Source organism: Lepisosteus platostomus, chromosome 14 (assembly GCF_059453375.1).
Source record: "Lepisosteus platostomus isolate fLepPlt1 chromosome 14, fLepPlt1.hap1, whole genome shotgun sequence".
In the NCBI taxonomy this organism is placed as follows: Eukaryota; Metazoa; Chordata; class Actinopteri; order Semionotiformes; family Lepisosteidae; genus Lepisosteus; species Lepisosteus platostomus.
The window spans coordinates 1,925,777-1,944,686 of record NC_142624.1 but is presented as its reverse complement, the minus strand read 5'-3'; the positions used below and the strand labels follow the sequence as shown (position 1 = coordinate 1,944,686).

The 18,910-nt window shown below is 57.4% G+C and overlaps 3 protein-coding genes across 10 annotated transcripts in view; 1 reads left to right on the top strand and 2 right to left on the bottom strand.

The window, feature by feature from the left end:
* Window positions 1–1,632, bottom strand: part of LOC148648649 (histone acetyltransferase p300-like) — a 40,203-nt gene extending 38,571 nt beyond the window's left edge. For all 6 annotated transcript variants that reach the window (XR_015926417.1, XM_088606381.1, XM_088606382.1 and 3 more), the window contains exon 1: window positions 250–1,632. The gene's annotated coding sequence lies outside the window, so the exon portion shown is untranslated. The remainder of the gene's footprint in view (window positions 1–249) is intronic.
* Window positions 1,633–3,149: 1,517 nt separating this feature from the next.
* Window positions 3,150–11,765, bottom strand: xpnpep3 (X-prolyl aminopeptidase 3, mitochondrial). 2 transcript variants are annotated; one of them, XM_088606408.1, is made up of 10 exons: window positions 11,456–11,761; window positions 10,871–10,993; window positions 10,262–10,678; window positions 9,654–9,850; window positions 9,333–9,395; window positions 8,198–8,311; window positions 6,354–6,439; window positions 5,956–6,139; window positions 4,663–4,783; window positions 3,150–4,000 (listed from the first exon to the last, which is right to left on the bottom strand). In XM_088606408.1, exons 1-10 carry the CDS (start codon window positions 11,535–11,537, stop codon window positions 3,834–3,836), a joined length of 1,554 nt encoding a protein of 517 aa, XP_088462534.1. In that variant the 5' UTR covers window positions 11,538–11,761; the 3' UTR covers window positions 3,150–3,833. The 2 variants fall into 2 exon arrangements, with proteins under 2 accessions (XP_088462534.1, XP_088462535.1); XM_088606409.1 differs by lacking the exon at window positions 5,956–6,139 and having other exon boundaries at window positions 11,456–11,765.
* A 94-nt stretch (window positions 11,766–11,859) lies between these two features.
* Window positions 11,860–18,833, top strand: st13 (ST13 Hsp70 interacting protein). Of its 2 annotated transcripts, none has more exons than XM_088606413.1 (13): window positions 11,860–11,981; window positions 12,334–12,473; window positions 13,815–13,872; window positions 14,034–14,121; window positions 14,766–14,839; window positions 15,126–15,192; window positions 15,515–15,599; window positions 15,768–15,878; window positions 16,479–16,581; window positions 16,909–17,025; window positions 17,239–17,287; window positions 17,413–17,501; window positions 18,108–18,833. In XM_088606413.1, exons 2-13 carry the CDS (start codon window positions 12,364–12,366, stop codon window positions 18,237–18,239), a joined length of 1,083 nt encoding a protein of 360 aa, XP_088462539.1. In that variant the 5' UTR covers window positions 11,860–11,981; window positions 12,334–12,363; the 3' UTR covers window positions 18,240–18,833. The 2 variants fall into 2 exon arrangements, with proteins under 2 accessions (XP_088462539.1, XP_088462540.1); XM_088606414.1 differs by lacking the exon at window positions 11,860–11,981 and adding an exon at window positions 12,109–12,243.
* The last annotated feature ends 77 nt before the right edge of the window (window positions 18,834–18,910 follow it).

Below are 18,910 nucleotides of genomic sequence, written 5' to 3'. Positions count from 1 at the left end.
AAAAATAAGTGTTTGGTTTCACTCTAGTGATGTCAGCGGCGGGCTAATGTGACTTTGTTTCTCGCATTGTGACGGTCAGCAGTCTTCCAGGGTTGGGAAAAAAAACCTAGTTGTCACAGTATCGATCACTTCGCGATCTTGCGCCCTCTCTCTGTGTAATATGTTGGAATTAAAAAACAAAAAACAAAACGGGGTTCAGATATGATTATTATGATGATTATTATTAGGTTTTTTTGAATGCCACCTTACAAGAAAGCGCAGGTTGACGCCGGGGAGAGTCTTGGTTATGACGGACGCAGATGCACAGGTATCCCTTGTTATCTCACGGCGTCTGGGCCACGCCAGGGCTCAAAACGGATTTTCAATCCACTGTTCTTCCTTGGTTCCCAACACAACTGTAGAAGAAGGAGCCGCCGTGCCGCTCCTGCCGGTGCGGGGTGGCCACGCTTGTCCCGGAGCCCAAAAACACGCACAGACTGCGCGCAGGACGGCCGCCACCGGATTCAACCCGCCCGGCAGACACCGGCACCGGGGTGGGGGGTCTCCGGCCGCACAGGAGGAGGAGGAGGAGGAGGAGGAGGAGGGAGGGATGGCCGGCGTGGTGCAAACGGGACAGGTCGCCTCTCGTCGGTCCTCTCCAACGGCGCGATGTGCTGGGTCCCGGCGATGGCGAGGAGTCGGTGCCCCCCCCCGGCGTGCTGGAGTCCGGACCGGGCGGATGGGAGATGGGGGTGTCGGTGCTATGATTCAGGGGGTGAACTGAGCGAGCGGCGGGGTAGGGGGCATTTAAAGAAACCCGGGAGTCTCCCCTCCACGCCAGCAGAAAGGAAAGCGCACGTCCCCCCCCGGAGTCTTTTGTGTGGTGACCCTCAAACCCCCGTCTCTCGCCGCCTGCCTGCGGGGTCGATTATATCCGTCTGCTCCCCCCCTTTTTTCTTAAAAAAAAAGCAATCCTTCGTCTTCTCTCCGCTCTCTAACGGTTGGGGTTCCCGTTTCGCCGATATTTCCTCGTCTCCTCTCTTTTTGCCTCTCTCTCTCTCTCCCTCCGTGTGTACGTCTGCCCGTATGTCTCCCCCCGCTCGCTCGGTGGAGGAGGAGGAGGAGGATGATGAATATTATTTTTAATAATAATTCTTCGTCTCCGGACGCGATGCGCTTGTATTTCTCCACCACCACCGCCGCCACCAACCCCCCCCCACTTCCAAAAGAATTTTTTTTTTCCTCCCGTCGCCTTTTCAGCGTCCCTCCGTTTCTAAAACGCAGAAAATGCTCCCCAGCTTCCGCTTGTCCTCCGCTCCGCGTGAAAAGAGAAAAAAAAATCCCCCCTTCTTTCCTTCCTTGGACGTCTTAAAAGCGGATTTTCTCTCCCTTCTTCTTTTTTTCTCTCTCCTCTCTCTCTCTCTCTCGCTCCTCTTCCTTGTCCTCGTCCCCGACTATCCGTTTCCGCGCTGTGCCCCCCGTCTCTCGCCGTCTTCTCCGGGTCCACGCTGCCGCTGTGTCGGCTCCGGGCTGGTCGGGCGGCCGCTCTCCGGGTCGCTGTGCTCGGCGCTGTGGTCGCTCCCTCTCTCGGGTCTCTCCAGCCGCGCTCGGTCTCTCCGCGCAAACAAAATGGCGGCTTGTTGTTTCTACTCCTCCGACACGGGAGCGGAGGGGGGGGGAGGGTAAGCTAGAGAGCAGAGCGGCGATGTATTCGAAAAAGAGGAGGAGGAGGCGGGGGGGGGGGGGGTTGTGTTCGGGAATTTCCGGAAACCCCCCGGACTCGCTCTTTTCCGGAACGGCGCTAGCGGGTGACCGACGCCAGGTGGCGCTCGAAGATCACCGTCGTCATCATCATAATTGCTTACACTTATGCAGCGCTTTTCTGGACACTCCACTCACGCTGTACAGGTCGTGGGGGATCCCCTCCACCACCACCACCACCCTCCATCCCCCACCTGGATGATGATCCAGTCCGCTCCCCACACACCAGCTCCCAGTGGGGAGGAGAGCAGAGTGATGGAGCCAGTTCAGAGAGGGGGGTTATTAGAAGGCCATGATGGGTAAAGGCCAGGGGGAGATTTGGCCAGGACACTGGGGTGACACCCCTAATCTTGTCGAGAAACAATGTGGGATTTCTAACGACCACAGAGAGTCAGAACCTCGGTTTTACGTCTCATCCTAAGGTCTCCCCTCCAGGTACTGGCCAGGCTCACGCCAGCTGGGAGCTCTGTCTGCTTATTCTCCCAAAATAATAACCCCCTCCCCAACACCAGTTACCCCCTCCTGCAGCTTTCCTTGGGTCCAAACTCTGGGGAGATCTGCACCTCACTGTCTCACCATCCCACCTGCAGTTGGTACAGGCGCGATGCACTTAGAAAAAGTTCATTTGAGGAGGGGACACATCGCTCAGCAGTGGACAGACGAGTGTGGGACCGACAGCTGTTGAACACTCAGTTCAACTGCTGCTGTGAAGGCAGGGAGCATGACAGAATCACTCCATGTCTCTGTGTGAGTGCTCAGGGTTCAGTAAACTCCCTGTAATGTACTGGTTTGGTACCTGGAGAATCTGGGGAGACAGGAACTATAAAAAGAGGGGGGGGTAGGGGGTTCTATCAGGGGAGAAGGGAGGGGTCCCACATAGCCCCGCCTGGGCAGGGTTGAGGGGACGTCAGTCCGGTGAGCCAAGCCCAGTGGACAAGGTCAGCTGTCCTGTGAGAGAATGATTCCTCACACTTCTACAGCACCCTTCTGGACACCCCACTCACAGCGCTGTACAGGTCACGGGGATCCCCTCCACCCCCACCAGTGTGTACCCCCACCTGGATGATGCTCCAGTCCGCTCCCCACACCCCAGCTCTCAGTGGGGAGGAGAGCAGAGTGATGGAGCCAGTTCAGAGAGGGGGGTTATTAGGAGGCCATGACTGGTAAAGACCAGGGGGAGATTTGGCCAGGACACTGGGGTTACACCCCTACTCTTTTCCAGAAACACCCCAGGATTTTTAATGATCGGAGTCAGGACCTCGATTTTACACCTCCCCCGAAGAACGGTGCCCTTTTACAGTACGGTATCTCTCTATTAGATGGGTATTGGAACCCAATATCAAGGTCTTTGAAAGATCGTTTCTAAACACAGACACAGCCCTCGCAGCCCGCACCCCAGAACGCAGAGCTCCGAGCATCCCACACTTTATTATTCAGGGACAGGCACACAGACCCGGAGACAGGGAGACCAGGAGAAGCCGGATCACAAGAGTCCCGGCCTCTCGGACCGGCGCAGCCGAACCGGTAACACAGAGCGGTGAGCCTCAGTCCTCACGGCCCCCCCCCCGGGATCTGAGGAACACCCTGACGTCAGAACCCCTGGGATTCGAACCCACCACCTCCCGGGTACCAGCCCGGAGCCCCGCCTGGACCGGCGCCGCAGAACTCCCGGCTCGGCTGCCCTCTGCCCTCCCTCCCCGCCCACGAGCGGGGCGCGGAACAGCCCCTCGGGCAGCGCGTGAGCGAGGGTCCCGCGGGGGGAGCGCCGTCGAAGCTTTCGCGAAAGAACCGTTTCGCTTCGGTTCGGGCCCCGAAGAAACCTGCACCCCCTCTTTCCAACCGGGTCCCCCACCCCCCCGGGCCCGTGTAATCAACGGGGTGGGGCTGCCGGGTCCTGAGGTGGTCAGCGCCACTGACCCGATCGTCTCTGAAACGGAAGATCCGTGCGGCGCCGTGTCCACCGTCCACGACTTGACCCAGGGGAGCATACCGCGCTGGGCCGAAGCGGGGCGCGTTTAAAAAGTCTGTGTTCCTCTACCAGCTGCTCTCCTTCACCCCCTCCCCCCCCCCCGCCCCTGCCCCGTTAGTCCCGGTCACTGTCGGCAGGCCCTCTCGATCTCCTCCATGGTTTTGGGGGTGTTGGCGGACAGGACCAGGGGACCCTCCTCCTCCTCCCTGATGAGCACGTCATCCTCGATCCTCACGCCCATCCCTCGGAATCGCTCCGGACAGCTGCTGTCATCCTCGGGGATGTACAGACCTGGGGGAGACAGAAAGGAGACTGAGACTGAGAGAGAGAGAGGGGGGTTCATACAGACACACTGACTGGACACTCCAGTACATGAACACTGCACTGAGAGAGAGAGGGGTTCATACAGACACACTGACTGGACACTCCAGTACATGAACACTGCACTGAGAGAGAGAGGGGTTCATACAGACACACTGACTGGACACTCCAGTACATGAACACTGTACTGAGAGAGAGAGGGGTTCATACAGACACACTGACTGGACACCCCAGTACATGAACACTGCACTGAGAGAGAGAGGGGTTCATACAGACACACTGACTGGACACCCCAGTACATGAACACTGCACTGAGAGAGAGAGGGGTTCATACAGACACACTGACTGGACACTCCAGTACATGAACACTGCACTGAGAGAGAGGGGTTCATACAGACACACTGACTGGACACTCCAGTACATGAACACTGCACTGAGAGAGAGAGGGGTTCATACAGACACACTGACTGGACACTCCAGTACATGAACACTGCACTGAGAGAGAGAGGGGTTCATACAGACACACTGACTGGACACTCCAGTACATGAACACTGCACTGAGAGAGAGAGGGGTTCATACAGACACACTGACTGGACACTCCAGTACATGAACACTGCACTGAGTCTCGTACCCGGTTCGATGGTGATGGCCATGCCAGGGCGGAGCGGTTGTGCCCGGGACAGGTCAGGCGTGTCGTGGACGTCCATGCCCAGGTAGTGCCCCACGTGGTGAGGGCAGTAGCGCCTGGCTGCCTGCAGGGGGCAGGAGAGAGAGAGAGCACGCCGCCGTGTCAGAGAGGCAGTGGGACACGGGCCGTCTCCCCCAGCGGAGGAGAGGACTACAAACCCGCTGTCCCGAGCTGGGCGCTGGCACAGAAACAGCTGCCCGCAACACACCTCCTCCGAGCAGCAAAACAGAATCTCGACACATCGGTAGCTGCCACAGTGAACATCCGAACATCAGGGGAGCAGAAATAAGACACAGCAGTAAGTATTGTCCAGGGGCCTGCATCTGGCTGCCAGTCCAGCTGCCATAGGGGCCAGACTGGCTGCCCAGACTCCCCTGGTTTGCTAGCCGTCTTGTGCATCGCGCTAAAAAGCTGACAAAGTAAATAATCATCTCTAGACACAAGGACGCTGTACGTGGTGTTGAAGACCAGATTAAACAAAAAGCACGATTAAAAGTAAACGGGGAAAAAAAAACGACACCGGAACACGCAGGGCAAGCCGACGAGGAGATCTGAAGAGAGGCAGAGACTGTCTCTCGTGGGGTTCAGGGGGGGGCTGTCTGTCCCGCTGGAGCAGCGACTGACCGGGCTCGGCCACCGCTCGGCCTGGGCGCAGCGAGGAGAGGGCCAGCCTCCGCTGCCTGGAGCCTACAGGAGCAGTTCAGACAAGCGACTCAGAGCCCCAGGGGTCAGGGACAGGACCTTGTTGCGCCTGCCGGGCTTTGACGACCCCAGTGCGGGGGGCGGGGGGAGGCGCTGGCCAGGCCTGGAGTGAGGAAGAAGTGGAGGTGCAGCTGACAGAGGAGGGTGCTGGGGAGCCCACACAGGGGAGAGCTGTGGAAATCGGCCTCATGTTCCAGTATAAATGCACCAATCAGGCACTGGGCATCGGACACGGAGAGAAACTGCCTGATGCCGGCAATATCTCTATAGGGTCAGAAAAAGACTTCTCAATCAAAGTCTTCTCAGGGCTCAAGAGACAGGGGGGGATCGAGTGAGACTCCCGCCGACGGATGGGGGAGCCGTCAATATGCCACGGTCCAGCGGGGGGCGCTGTAGTCACCCGCTGTGTGTTACGGCGACGGTGCACTCTGACGCAGTGTCCAGAAAGGAGCCGACGCTTAACCGCGCAAGCGTGTCGGCGTGACAATCCCCACTGAAGTACCGCGGCCGGCCAGCGGGGGGCGCTGTAGTTACCCGGTGCGTGTCGGCGTCGCCGGCCCTGGAGCTGACGATGCCCAGGTCCTTCAGCCTGGCGCCCAGCAGGCGCAGCATGTGGCTGTAGATGCTGTCCAGACTGACGCCCGGGGAGCACAGGGTCAGGCAGGCCCCCTGGATGTCCAGCACGGCCTGGTACAGCTCCGCCTGGGGCGGGGAGAACCTGCAGAGGGACAGGCAGCCTGAGCAGAGCGCGCAGCTGGCCAGCAGGGGGCGCCGGACACTCCCAGCTCGCTGCCCCGGGCTGGGTCGACTTGCACAGACGGGCACGGAGATCAACCCTTGGAGATCGGCGCCCGGACATATCGTCTCATGGCCTGCTCATGGTGCACCCCCCCACCGGCACGTTAATTCATTTCTCACGAGACGGCCCTTACCTGCCGTTCACCGGCCAGGTGCGGGTGACGTCGCTGACATAGCCAAAATACTCACACCCCCCGTCCAGCAGGACCATCTCCCCGTCCTGAGAGAGGAGAGGGAGAGAGTGTGTGTCACCCAGTGACTGTCCGCAGGTCTGCACCGAGTGTGTCAGTCAGTCTGCGCAGCCTGTGTAGAGTGTGTGTGTGTGTCAGTCTGCGCAGCCTGTGTAGAGTGTGTGTCAGTCAGTCTGCGCAGCGTGTGTAGTGTGTGTGTCAGTCAGTCTGCGCAGCGTGTGTAGTGTGTGTGTCAGTCAGTCTGCGCAGCGTGTGTAGTGTGTGTGTCAGTCAGTCTGCGCAGCGTGTGTAGTGTGTGTGTCAGTCAGTCTGCGCAGCGTGTGTAGTGTGTGTGTCAGTCTGCGCAGCGTGAGGAGTGTGTGTGTCAGTCTGCGCAGCGTGAGGAGTGTGTGTGTCAGTCTGCGCAGCGTGTGTAGTTTGTGTGTCAGTCTGCGCAGCGTGTGTAGTTTGTGTGTCAGTCTGCGCAGCGTGTGTAGTTTGTGTGCCAGTCTGCGCAGCGTGAGTAGTGTGTGTGTCAGTCTGCGCAGTGTGTGTAGTGTGTGTCAGTCTGCGCAGTGAGTAGTGTGTGTGTCAGTCTGCGCAGCGTGTGTAGTGTGTGTCAGTCTGCGCAGCGTGTGTAGTGTGTGTGTCAGTCTGCGCAGTGAGTAGTGTGTGTGTCAGTCTGCGCAGCATGTGTAGTGTGTGTGTCAGTCTGCGCAGCATGTGTAGTGTGTGTGTCAGTCTGCGCAGTGAGTAGTGTGTGTGTCAGTCTGTGCAGTGAGTAGTGTGTGTGTCAGTCTGCGCAGCGTGTGTAGTGTGTGTGTCAGTCTGCGCAGCGTGTGTAGTGTGTGTGTCAGTCTGCGCAGTGAGTAGTATGTGTGTCAGTCTGCGCAGTGAGTAGTGTGTGTGTCAGTCTGCGCAGCGTGAGTAGTGTGTGTGTCAGTCTGCGCAGCGTGAGTAGTGTGTGTGTCAGTCTGCGCAGTGAGTAGTGTGTGTGCCAGTCTGCGCAGCGTGTGTAGTGTGTGTGTCAGTCTGCGCAGCGTGTGTAGTGTGTGTGTCAGTCTGCGCAGTGAGTAGTATGTGTGTCAGTCTGCGCAGTGAGTAGTGTGTGTGTCAGTCTGCGCAGCGTGAGTAGTGTGTGTGTCAGTCTGCGCAGCGTGAGTAGTGTGTGTGTCAGTCTGCGCAGCGTGTGTAGTGTGTGTGTCAGTCTGCGCAGCGCGTGTAGTGTGTGTGTCAGTCTGCGCAGCGTGTGTAGTGTGTGTGTCAGTCTGCGCAGTGAGGAGTGTGTGTGTCAGTCTGCGCAGTGTGTGTAGTGTGTGTGTCAGTCTGCGCAGCGTGAGTAGTGTGTGTGTCAGTCTGCGCAGCGTGAGTAGTGTGTGTGTCAGTCTGCGCAGCGTGAGTAGTGTGTGTGTCAGTCTGCGCAGCGTGAGTAGTGTGTGTGTGTCAGTCTGCGCAGTGTCTGTCAATAGACTGAACTGTCATGTGTGTCAGTTTGTCTCTACAGTGTGTCTGTTCAGTGTATCTGTGCAGTGTCTGGAAGCAGTGTGCATTGGTCTGTCCAGTGTGGGGCACGGTGCACAGTGTCAATCTGTCGGGTCAGTTTGTCACCTGCGTCTGTACAATGTTAAGTTGGTCAGTATAATGCTTTTGATCAGTGTGTCTTTACAGTGTGTGGCAGTAATGCGTGTCGGTTTGTTCAGTGTGCAGTGTCAGTCTGTAGAATTCATTCTCCACCAGAGCGCATCAGTCTGTCCAGTGTCTGTCTGGTCAATGTCCGGCAGCAGAGTGGGGCAGGCTGCCCGTCTCACCTTGATAATCTGGTTGTTACTGACGTAGTGCAGGGTGTTGGCACGGTTGCCACCAGCAACAACAGGAGGGTATGCCAGGAAGTTGGCTCCATGAGCCCGACACTCAAAATCAAACTGAGAGAGAGACAGAGGGGTTAATACACACCGACTGGACACTCCAGTACATGAACACTGCACTGAGAGAGAGAAGGGTTCATACAGACACACTGACTGGACACTCCAGTACATGAACACTGCACTGAGAGAGAGAGGGGTTCATACAGAAACACTGACTGGACACTCCAGTACATGAACACTGCACTGAGAGAGAGAGGGGTTCATACAGACACACTGACTGGACACTCCAGTACATTAACACTGCACTGAGAGAGAGAGGGGTTCATACAGACACACTGACTGGACACTCCAGTACATGAGCACTGCACTGAGAGAGAGAGGGGTTCATACAGACACACTGACTGGACACTCCAGTACATGAACACTGCACTGAGAGAGAGAGGGGTTCATACAGACACCCTGACTGGACACTCCAGTACATGAACACTGCACTGAGAGAGAGAGGGGTTCATACAGACACACTGACTGGACACTCCAGTACATGAACACTGCACTGAGAGAGAGGGGTTCATACACACACACTGACTGGACACTCCAGTACATGAACACTGCACTGAGAGAGAGAGGGGTTCATACAGACACTGACTGGACACTCCAGTACATGAACACTGCACTGAGAGAGAGAGGGGTTCATACAGACACACTGACTGGACACTCCAGTACATTAACACTGCACTGAGAGAGAGAGGGGTTCATACAGACACACTGACTGGACACTCCAGTACATGAACACTGCACTGAGAGAGAGAGGGGTTCATACAGACACTGACTGGACACTCCAGTACATGAACACTGCACTGAGAGAGAGAGGGGTTCATACAGACACCCTGACTGGACACTCCAGTACATGAACACTGCACTGAGAGAGAGAGGGGTTCATACAGACACACTGACTGGACACTCCAGTACATGAACACCGCACTGAGAGATCTCACAGAAGACACAATGCCTACAGACCCTGCAGTCTTGAACTAGCCAGCAGGGGACGCAGTGCAGTGAGTGAGTGAGTGCTCTTTACCTTGGCGTATAAATAGGCTTCGTCAATATTTGCTCTGGAGGCAGCCATGGTCTTCTTGAAGGCCTGGAACAGAGAGAAGGGACATCGGTCTGAGTCACTGCACTCCACTTCCCGCTTGGAGTCACAGAGAACTGCCCCACGCACACAGCGTACTGCCCCACGCACACTGAGAACTGCCCCACGCACACTGAGAACTGCCCCACGCACACTGAGAACTGCCCCACGCACGGCATAGTGCCGTGAAGCTGCACTGTAGTCTAGTGCACTAGGGCGTACTGTCATGTATTACTGCGCACTGTAGTGTACCGCGCCGCGCTGTACCTCTGAAGCAATGCGTCCTGCCTCTCTCATCAGCGCCGTCTCCGCGGGGCTCTTCACGGCCCTCAGGCTGTGCGTGAGGGGCCTCAGGGGCCGCACACGCCCTCCCGCGCTGCGGCTGGCTTCCAGCAGGGGGAGCACGTGCTCCCGGTGCAGCTCGGGGTGGCTTGTGTGGGAGTCATCGTACCACACCGTGCAGCCTGGAGAGCGAGGAGGAAACAGAATTCAGAGGCACAGGGGACTGTGTGCATTACAGCACTCTAATCATTAATAGTAATAATTGCTCACACTAATATAGAGCATTCCTGGACACTCCACTCAAAGCGCTTTACAGGTCATGGGGATCCCCTCCACCACCAGTGTGCAGCCCCACCTGGATGATGCGACGGCAGCCATAGCGCCCCAGAACGCTCCCCACACACCAGCTAGCTATAATACATGCAGGTTAATGTTCCTTACACAGCTGGAGTGAAGTTCCTGTCTGTGGAAGGGCAGTGGATGAAGACAGGCTGGAGATCCCTGTCCGAACTACGTTTCCCAGAAAGCAACGGGGGGCAGTGACCTGCCACGCTCAGCTCACGCCACCCCCACTCCCCGGAACAGTGTCATACCCTTCAGCCCCAGCAGCTCCCTGCCCAGCTCCTCAGTGGGGTACACCCTCTCCAGCCCCGTGAGAGCGGCCGCCCCGTCCTGCCCCGACCGCGGGCCGTCCCACAGCTCGCGGGCGGGGTCCCGGCGCGGCACGAACAGCGAGGCGGTGTGGTGGGCCGGGGGGGCGCCGGCGGGCAGGTGCAGCACCAGCGCGGAGTCGGGCTCCAGGAAGCCGGAGAGGTAGAGCAGGTCGGCGCTCTGGTGGAAGGGGTACGGGATGTCGTTGGCCATGTAGCGCGTGGGGTGCGACAGCACGACCGCCACGTGCCCCGGGCCGGCGCTGGGGGGGCCGCCCCCATCCCGCCCGGAGATCAGGGCCATCAGCCTGTGGCGGCGAAGTGCGAACTCCCGCTGGGTCAGAGCTGGGGTCACCTCACCTGGGAGAGAGGAGGAGGAAGAGTCAAGGGGAGAGAGGGAGAGAGTGTCAGGAGTGCTTTGGCAACACTGGAGCGGGTGTGGCGGTTCTTTACACAAAGAGCGGCGGGTGTCTGGAACTGGTCGGTTACCCCGTACAGGAGAGAGAGGAAGGCAGTAACGGGAGGCAGGCAGCAGGCGTGAGAGGAGCTCACCTGGTCTGAGGAGGTGGGGGTGTGTGTGAGGGCTGGGCTGGCCCAGGTACCTGCGGGGAAGAGACCTCTGTTGGCTCGGACAGGCCTGGACACACAGGCCGCTCCTCCGGGTGGACACGCAGCCTGGGGGGGAGAGAGAGAGATTCCTCTTTGCTAAAATAATCAGGTGTTACAGTCGACGCCGCTGTGCGATTTCCAGAGGAAAACAGCTCGACTGGCAGCCTGGTCACATACAGGGATTTTCAGCAAAAGGAAAAATGAACAATTTCTCCGTTTCCGTTTGGGTGGTTTAGGCTGAGGGGGCTGTTAGTGCGAGTGCAATAATATCCTCATCTGTCCTGAGTGGTCAAAAGCATCAACTCAGTTCAACTTTAGCCTAATACAACAGTATAACAGTACAACAGTATGGAGTCTTGGAGGTAGGCCAGCAAGCCCTTCGTCTACTAAGCACAGAATACACCAAACCATTGCTTACGAGCCTCGTACTAACGACACGTCCGCAATGGACACAGGATTACTGGAGACAAGACAAGTCCCCACTCCAACCCTGCGCTCTGAAGAAGAACAAGGACGAATATTTCTAACCTCGAATCCATGGAGTACGCGTTAGAAAGCAGGCGAAGAGCTGTGCTGTAGGTTTGACGGATCTGGTGCTTGACTGGAACATCTTTGGAAGTTAGAATGAGGAACGGGGATGTGCATATAATTCATACGAGTGGTTTTAAGTAGAACTAATTACAAAAAGATGGTCATTTACACCAACCAAAAAAACTACATTAAAACAGCTTCAAAAAGCTAAAATAATCAAAATGGAAAAAATGAGCGCTATGAAGTCGCTATTCCTGCCAAAACTCGCCTACGTCCAGAACATGTTTCTGCAGCTGTGAATGAGACGTCCCCTTTAAGACGAGCGCTCCCATTGGCTTGCCGCTGAGCGAATTCCCCTCGGCGATTGGTCCGTGCCGCCTTAACGTCATCTGCATGCGACCACGACCTCGCTACAAAGTCTCAGGACCCCGCCGTCGCCGCTCAGCTTGGGCTCTTGTTTTGATCGCTGGCGGGGCGGGCCGCGGAGAAGCCTGTGTGAAAACCGGCGGGAGTTGCAGCATTGGTGGGTTTCGCCTGGTCCCGGAGGGTGCGAGGGGTGGGGGAAGAGCGGGTCTGCGGGGCAAATCGGGGAGATGGGGCGAGGCTGGGTAATAAGAGAGAGAGAGAGCAGTGTCGGGTGGGATGAGGCGGGGGCAAGAAAACTGTTGCAAAGCCTTCTGGAACATTCCGCAGCGCTCGGCTGCAGTCTTCACCTCGCTGGGCCGTGCATGTCGGTTAGCAGCCGTCAGTGAGTAGTCAAGGCGAGGCCAATTAATTAGTAGAGAGTGAGTGAGCAGGGCGGCCGCCACCGTTGTTTCGACCGTGTGCGTTTCTGCTTTTTTTCAATTTTGTGCTCGGTCTTCTTCCACCTTAAGGTGATTAGCTTTAATCCGTCGTGACCCGACATGGACCCGAAGAAGGTGTCGGAGCTGCAGGCGTTCGTGCAGCTGTGTACGAGCAGCCCCGACGTGCTGCACCTGCCCGAGCTGAAGTTCCTGCGCACCTGGCTGGAGAGGTGAGCGTGAGCCGCCCCCCGGAGCAGCTGGGGGCTGGACAGCAAGGGGATGCGGTGCCGCTGTTCAGATCAGAGCACAGGACTGGGGCGGGGGGAGGGTGTTGTTCATGCAGCGGCAGCACCCGAAGAGCTGGGAACGCTGTTGAACCAGTAACCAGCTGCCTCGGCTGTTGAGGAGGGGAGCTGGAGTGAAGACCTGCAGGCAGAAGCACTGGGCACTAGGCCCTCCGGCGACTCAGCTTGAGCCGCCTGGTTTACACCCTGAGCGGGTAGGGCTCTTTACCTCCACTAGTTTACTAGTTTACTCTTTACCTGCACTAGTCTTTACCTTTATTGTTGCCCTGGGGAAGCTAATTAACAGTTGCTGTGACATCACTTCCTCTTTGGGGGGTCGAATATAAGCAGTGGTATTTGTACTGTACACTTTACAACAAAGTGCCTTTCTTTAAAAGGCAGCTGGAGGTCATCGCGTCTGCGCTTTACCCAGCTGTGGCAGAACATGTTCGATGAGCAGTTCCATACTGTCTTTGTTTCAGTGTGCAGTCTGTATCTCCGTTGCTAACGGCTGGCTTGATTGAGTTGCTTATTTCTGGAGTCTGCCTTGAGTGTCGGAGATACCTGACCTTATGGGCGCTGATCCCCACAGCTTCAGCACTCGGAGTGTCACTCAGCCTCTCGTTGTCCCTTGAAGGGGGATTGGTGAATGTGGGAGGGGCTGTATGTGTATTGGCCACGCCCTTCCAGGGGGAGGGACCCTCTGCAGTCATACCCCAGGATGTGGGAGGGGCCCTATATCGGCCATGCCCCACAGGTTTGGGTTGGCTACATTGCAGGGAGGCACACCTGATGACCTTTGAATCTCGCCGTTGGAGGAGCTGAAAGCAAATTTACAACACGCCTGAAATAGAAAACTGAAAGCAATCAGCCTGCAATTAGTAACTCGGCCGGATCGGAACCGAGGAGAGAGAGTGTTCCTCTGGGACCCAGTGTTTTGGCGAGAGTGTGGTGCAGCGTGCACAGGGCTGACCTGGGAACCCCTGAGTCTGTCTTTTCTCGCAGTCTGAGTGAAGGATCGACCCTCCGAGTATCCACAGAGGGCCCCTGCCTGTGCTCTCGCACCTCCTTGGGTGCCGTTTCCAAGCCCTTTCGAACTGGTTGACCTCCGTATCGAAAAGACGCGGCGTCTCAGGCTGAAGTAAACGAGCTCAGTGTCTGGAGCCTCAGACGCCTGACTGAGACCATACTGCCCTCCTCTGTGTCGAGTAGATGAACCCGGCTGCTTCTCCCAAAGCGCACCAGTCAGAACTAACTGCCCCCCGTCTCTCTCTGTATCTTCTCCAGCCTGGGAGCCACCATCCCCCCCGTGTGCAAGAACGATGTGCCCCCTGACTCGCCCCAGGTACGACGCACCTCTCCCTTCCCTTGTCGGCCTCCTTCTCAGTTCTTCCTTCGCTGCCCTCCTCCTCTTCCTCCTCTATTCTGTGCCCCTCTCCCCTGCCGAGAGGCGGCCCCGGCCATCGCGTAGATCCGTGTGCTGACCCCCCGTCTGTGTCCCCGCAGAAGGAGACCCCCAAAGCCACCCCCGCTGCCGCTGCCGCCGCCGCCCCCCCGCCCCCGGAGCCTTCGGAGAGCGAGGAGAGCGAGCTGGGTAAGTCCGTCCAGTTACCCCGAGGGGCAGGCTGCCTGTGTGGGTCTTAGACAGTGGGGCAGCTTTAATGTACTGCAGCTGATGAGCCAGGAGAGAGGAGTGGGTTGGAATGAGCCAGTAGTTCCGCTTTTCTGGACACCCCACTCACAGTGCTGGACAGGTCACGGGGATCCCCTCCACCCCCACCAGTGTGTACCCCCACCTGGATGATGCTCCAGTCCGCTCCCCACACACCAGCTCCCAGTGGGGAGGAGAGCAGAGTGATGAAGCCAGTTCAGAGAGGGGGGTTATAAGGAGGCCACGACTGGTAAAGGCCAGGGGGAGATTTGGCCAGGACACTGGGGTGACACCCCTACTCTTTTCAAGAAACAACGTGGAATATTTAATGACCGCAGAGATCCGGGACCTCGGTTTTACGTCTTAGCCGATGGCCAATAATGACCCTGTCTAGGATGATAAGAGCTGTGCTGGAATAAAAAGCTGCAGACAGTGCCCTGTACTGCCGTAGGTGCGCACGAAAACGCCAGCGGAACACGCGAGGGGGTCGAGGAAGAGTAACAGATCGGTTCAGGTGTCGATGCAGACAGGAAGGTGGGACAAGATATTCAAGCTGTCCTTGTTCTTGGCGTTGTCTTCCTCTGCAGAAATCGACAACGAGGGCGTCATAGAGCCTGACACAGATGAGCCACAGGAGATGGGAGACTTTGAAAACTTGGAGGTGAAAACTTGACCCACACTCCCTCCCTCCCTCTCATTCTCCCAGTGCCTCAGCTCTCACCACTAGCCCACACTGCCTCCCTCTCTCTCTCTCTCTCCCAGTCTCTCAGCTCTCACCACTAGCCCACACTGCCTCCCTCTCTCTCTCTCCCAGTGCCTCAGCTCTAACCACTAGCCCATACTGCCTCCCTCTCTCTCTCCAGCTGTGCACTTTTCTCTCTTCCTCATGGTTTCTCAGCTCCATCCTAGACTGCGCTGTCTTTGGTAACCAGAGTGTGGTCTCCTAGGTAACGGAAGAGATGATGGAGCAGGCGAACGAGAAGAAAATGGAGGCGATCGGCGCGATTGGAGAGGGTGGGTGTCTTTGCGGCCGTCTCCTCCTGCTGTCGTGCCTGCGCCAGACTGCTGTTATTATTTCCTTCTCCCTGTGGCAAGTTTCTTCCCCTCTGCATCTCCCTTTCTTCTCTCCACCTTCTCTTCCCTCCTCCTCCTCCTCCTCTCTGTCTCTGCGTTCCAGTGACAGGTAGGTCAGCCCCTGGGCTGGCGGGCTCTGGGTGTGGGCCTGGGTGGGGTGTCTGGGTGTTTCTGGCAGGGGGCTGTTCTGGCTGCTGTGCTCTTTGAGCTGCATGCAGTCTGGGTGATCTGTCCCGTGTGTGTGTGTGTGTGTGTCCTGCAGGAGACCTGCCGAAAGCCCTGGATCTCTTCACTGAAGCCATCAAGCTGAATCCCCGGTTGGCCATCCTGTACGCCAAGAGAGCCAGGTGAGACTCTGCTCTCTGCCCTCTGCTTGGCGCAATTAGCGAATCACCCGAGAGCCGTCAGTGGGGAGAGCCGCTGGCCTTCGCGCCCTCTGGCTCTGCTGAGGTCGGGCCCAGGCGGGCTGCGACCCCGGAGAGCCTGACCCCAGAATGCACCCCCCCCCTCCACAGCGTTTACATCCGGATGCAGAAGCCCAACGCGGCAGTGAGGGACTGTGACCGGGCCATCGCCATCAACCCCGACTCTGCACAGCCTTACAAGTGGAGAGGGAAGGCACACAGGTACGGCACAGGGCAGACGGCACAGAGCATGCACACACAGGGCACAGGCCAGAGCAGGGCACAGGCCAGAGCAGGGCACAGGGCACAGAGCACAGGGCAGAGCAGGGCACAGGGCACAGAGCACAGGGCAGAGCGTGCACACACAGAGCACAGGGCAGACGGCACAGAGCCTGCACACACAGGGCACAGGCCAGAGCAGGGCAGACGGCACAGAGCACAGGGCAGACGGCACAGAGCCTGCACACACATGACACAGGACAGAGCAGGTCGAACACAGAGCACAGGGCAGACGGCACAGAGCCTGCACACACATGACACAGGGCAGAGCAGGTCGAACACAGAGCACAGGGCAGACGGCACAGAGCCTGCACACCCAGGGCACAGGGCAGAGCAGGGCGCACACACACACACAGGGCACAGGGCAGATGGCACAGAGCATGCAAGCAGACTGCAGAGGATACAGCACAGGGTACAAGAGCAAGAGCAAGAGTAAAGCATGCACACACAAGGCACAGGTACAGCGCAGACCACAGACGCAGGTACGGTATGCAACCTCGCGCGTCCCGGCAGTGCCCTCCTCACCCCCTCTCTCTGTGCCAGGCTGCTGGGCCACTGGGAGGAGTCCGCGCGGGACCTGGCCACGGCCTGCAAGCTGGACTACGACGAGGAGGCCAGCGCCATGCTCAAGGAGGTGCAGCCCCGGGTACGAATGACCGTCTCCCCTACCGAGTGGCCGGCCGACTCTCCCCCGACGGGCTGAAGCAGGACAGCCCCATCTAGCCCGCTGAGCTACGGCGCCCTGCCGTAACCCGCTGAGCGGATACGCAGCTCAGGAGCTGGGGAGGAGTAAGAGTTGGGTGCGCGGGGGTGCCCCGCTACGGGACAGCTCTCGAGATGTCTACTGATGGCTTCACAAGTGGAAGGAGGGTTCTCCCTGGGCTGGCAGCTCAGGCTGCAGTGTGAACCCCACTGGACAGGTGAACGTGCCTGCTCCTCCCCCCATTCTCTCACCCCCTCTCCGTCTCCACAGGCAAACAAGATCGCGGAGCACCGGCGCAAGTACGAGAGGAAGAGAGAGGAGCGGGAGATCAGGGAGAAGAGGGACAGGGTGAAGAAGGCCAGGGAGGAGCACGAGAGGGCGCAGAGGGTGAGTGGAGGGGAGGGAGGAGTGAGGGGAGGGGAGGGGAGGGAGGGAGGAGAGAGGAGTGAGTGGGGGGAGGGAGAAGGGAGGGAGGAGTGAGGGGGGAGAGGGAGCTAACCGCTGCGCTGACAGAACGTGACTGAAATGGCACAGATTGATGGGGATTGTGGTCAGATACTGGCCCAGGGTGTTGACCGTCTGTCCTCTGTGTGTCCGCAGGAGGAAGAGGCCAGGCAGCAGTCCAGCGGGGCTCATGGAGGGTTCCCAGGTAAGGAGGGGGGACAGGGGTGGGGGCATCTCATGTGCAGTGGCTCTGGTGTGGTCAGCTGGGCAACCTGTCTGTCTGCAGCATAACGCGCAGGTCAGTGAGCGCAGCTCTGCTCTGTCCTGCAGGGGGAGCTGGTTTCCCAGGGGGCGTCCCCTTCGGCATGCCGGGGCTGAACGAGATCTTCAACGACCCTGAGGTTCTGATGGCCATGAAGGTAAATATCCCCCCTCTGTCTCTCTCTCAGTGCAGTGTTAATGTACTGGAGTGTCCAGTCAGTGTGTCTGTATGAACCCCTCTCTCTCTCAGTGCAGTGTTCATGTACTGGAGTGTCCAGTCAGTGTGTCTGTATGAACCCCTCTCTCTCTCAGTGCAGTGTTCATGTACTGGAGTGTCCAGTCAGTGTGTCTGTATGAACCCCTCTCTCTCTCTCTCAGTGCAGTGTTCATGTACTGGAGTGTCCAGTCCCTGTGTCTGTATGAACCCCTCTCTCTCTCTCTCAGTGCAGTGTTCATGTACTGGAGTGTCCAGTCCCTGTGTCTGTATGAACCCCTCTCTCTCTCAGTGCAGTGTTCATGTACTGGAGTGTCCAGTCAGTGTGTCTGTATGAACCCCTCTCTCTCTCTCAGTGCAGTGTTCATGTACTGGAGTGTCCAGTCAGTGTGTCTGTATGAACCCCTCTCTCTCTCAGTGCAGTGTTCATGTACTGGAGTGTCCAGTCAGTGTGTCTGTATTAACCCCTCTCTCTCTCAGTGCAGTGTTCATGTACTGGAGTGTCCAGTCAGTGTGTGTGTATTAACCCCCCCTCTCTCTCTTCCGCCAGGACCCTGAGGTGATGGCAGCCTTCCAGGATGTGGCTCAGAACCCAGCCAACATCTCCAAGTACCAGAGCAATCCCAAGATCATGGCCCTCATCACTAAACTGTCTGCCAAGTTTGGGGGGGCTCAGCCCTAAAGCTGGGGGGGGGGATAGGGTGGAAGTGGGTGTTGGGGGGGGCAGGGCAGGTGAGGATTAGTGAATGACAGAAAGCACACTGTGCACAGCTGTGGCTGTTGGGGTGGAGGGGGCGAAGGTTCAGATCTGCCCTGCCAGGACACCTTTCTCTCTACGCAAGGCCCTGATGAAGTCTGTATCCAGAACCTCAAAGAGCTGGGAGCATCCCACCTGCCCCCTTCTCCTTCAGGGGAGGATGTTAAAACTGGGGGGCTATCAAGAACTGCAGAAGTCCAACTAAGGGCAGGTTTTGCCAATACCTGAAGCACCCACTCAGGAGATAAGATCCAGAGGCGACTAGCACTGTCCAGGGCACCCCAGGGAATATTTAACTGCCCCCTTAGTGGGCGATGTTTGTTGGTGTATCCAGGTGTGCAAACCCAAGGTTTAACTTGCAGCTTTCCTATTTACTTCTCTACTTCAAGATTTTTTTTTTAATTGTTAAAGCAAAGGACAGCTCTCTGAAATGGAGAAGAGCACTAAATATCTAGCTTTTGTGTTGGGAATTAAATGAATTAAATCAAATCTAAAAAAAAATAAAGACATGAAAATGTTTTTTCTGGAGTCCTTTGGAGTGTTTTTTTGTGTAACCTTGATCTTCAGGAGCTTTTAAATCATCAGCCCATACTACG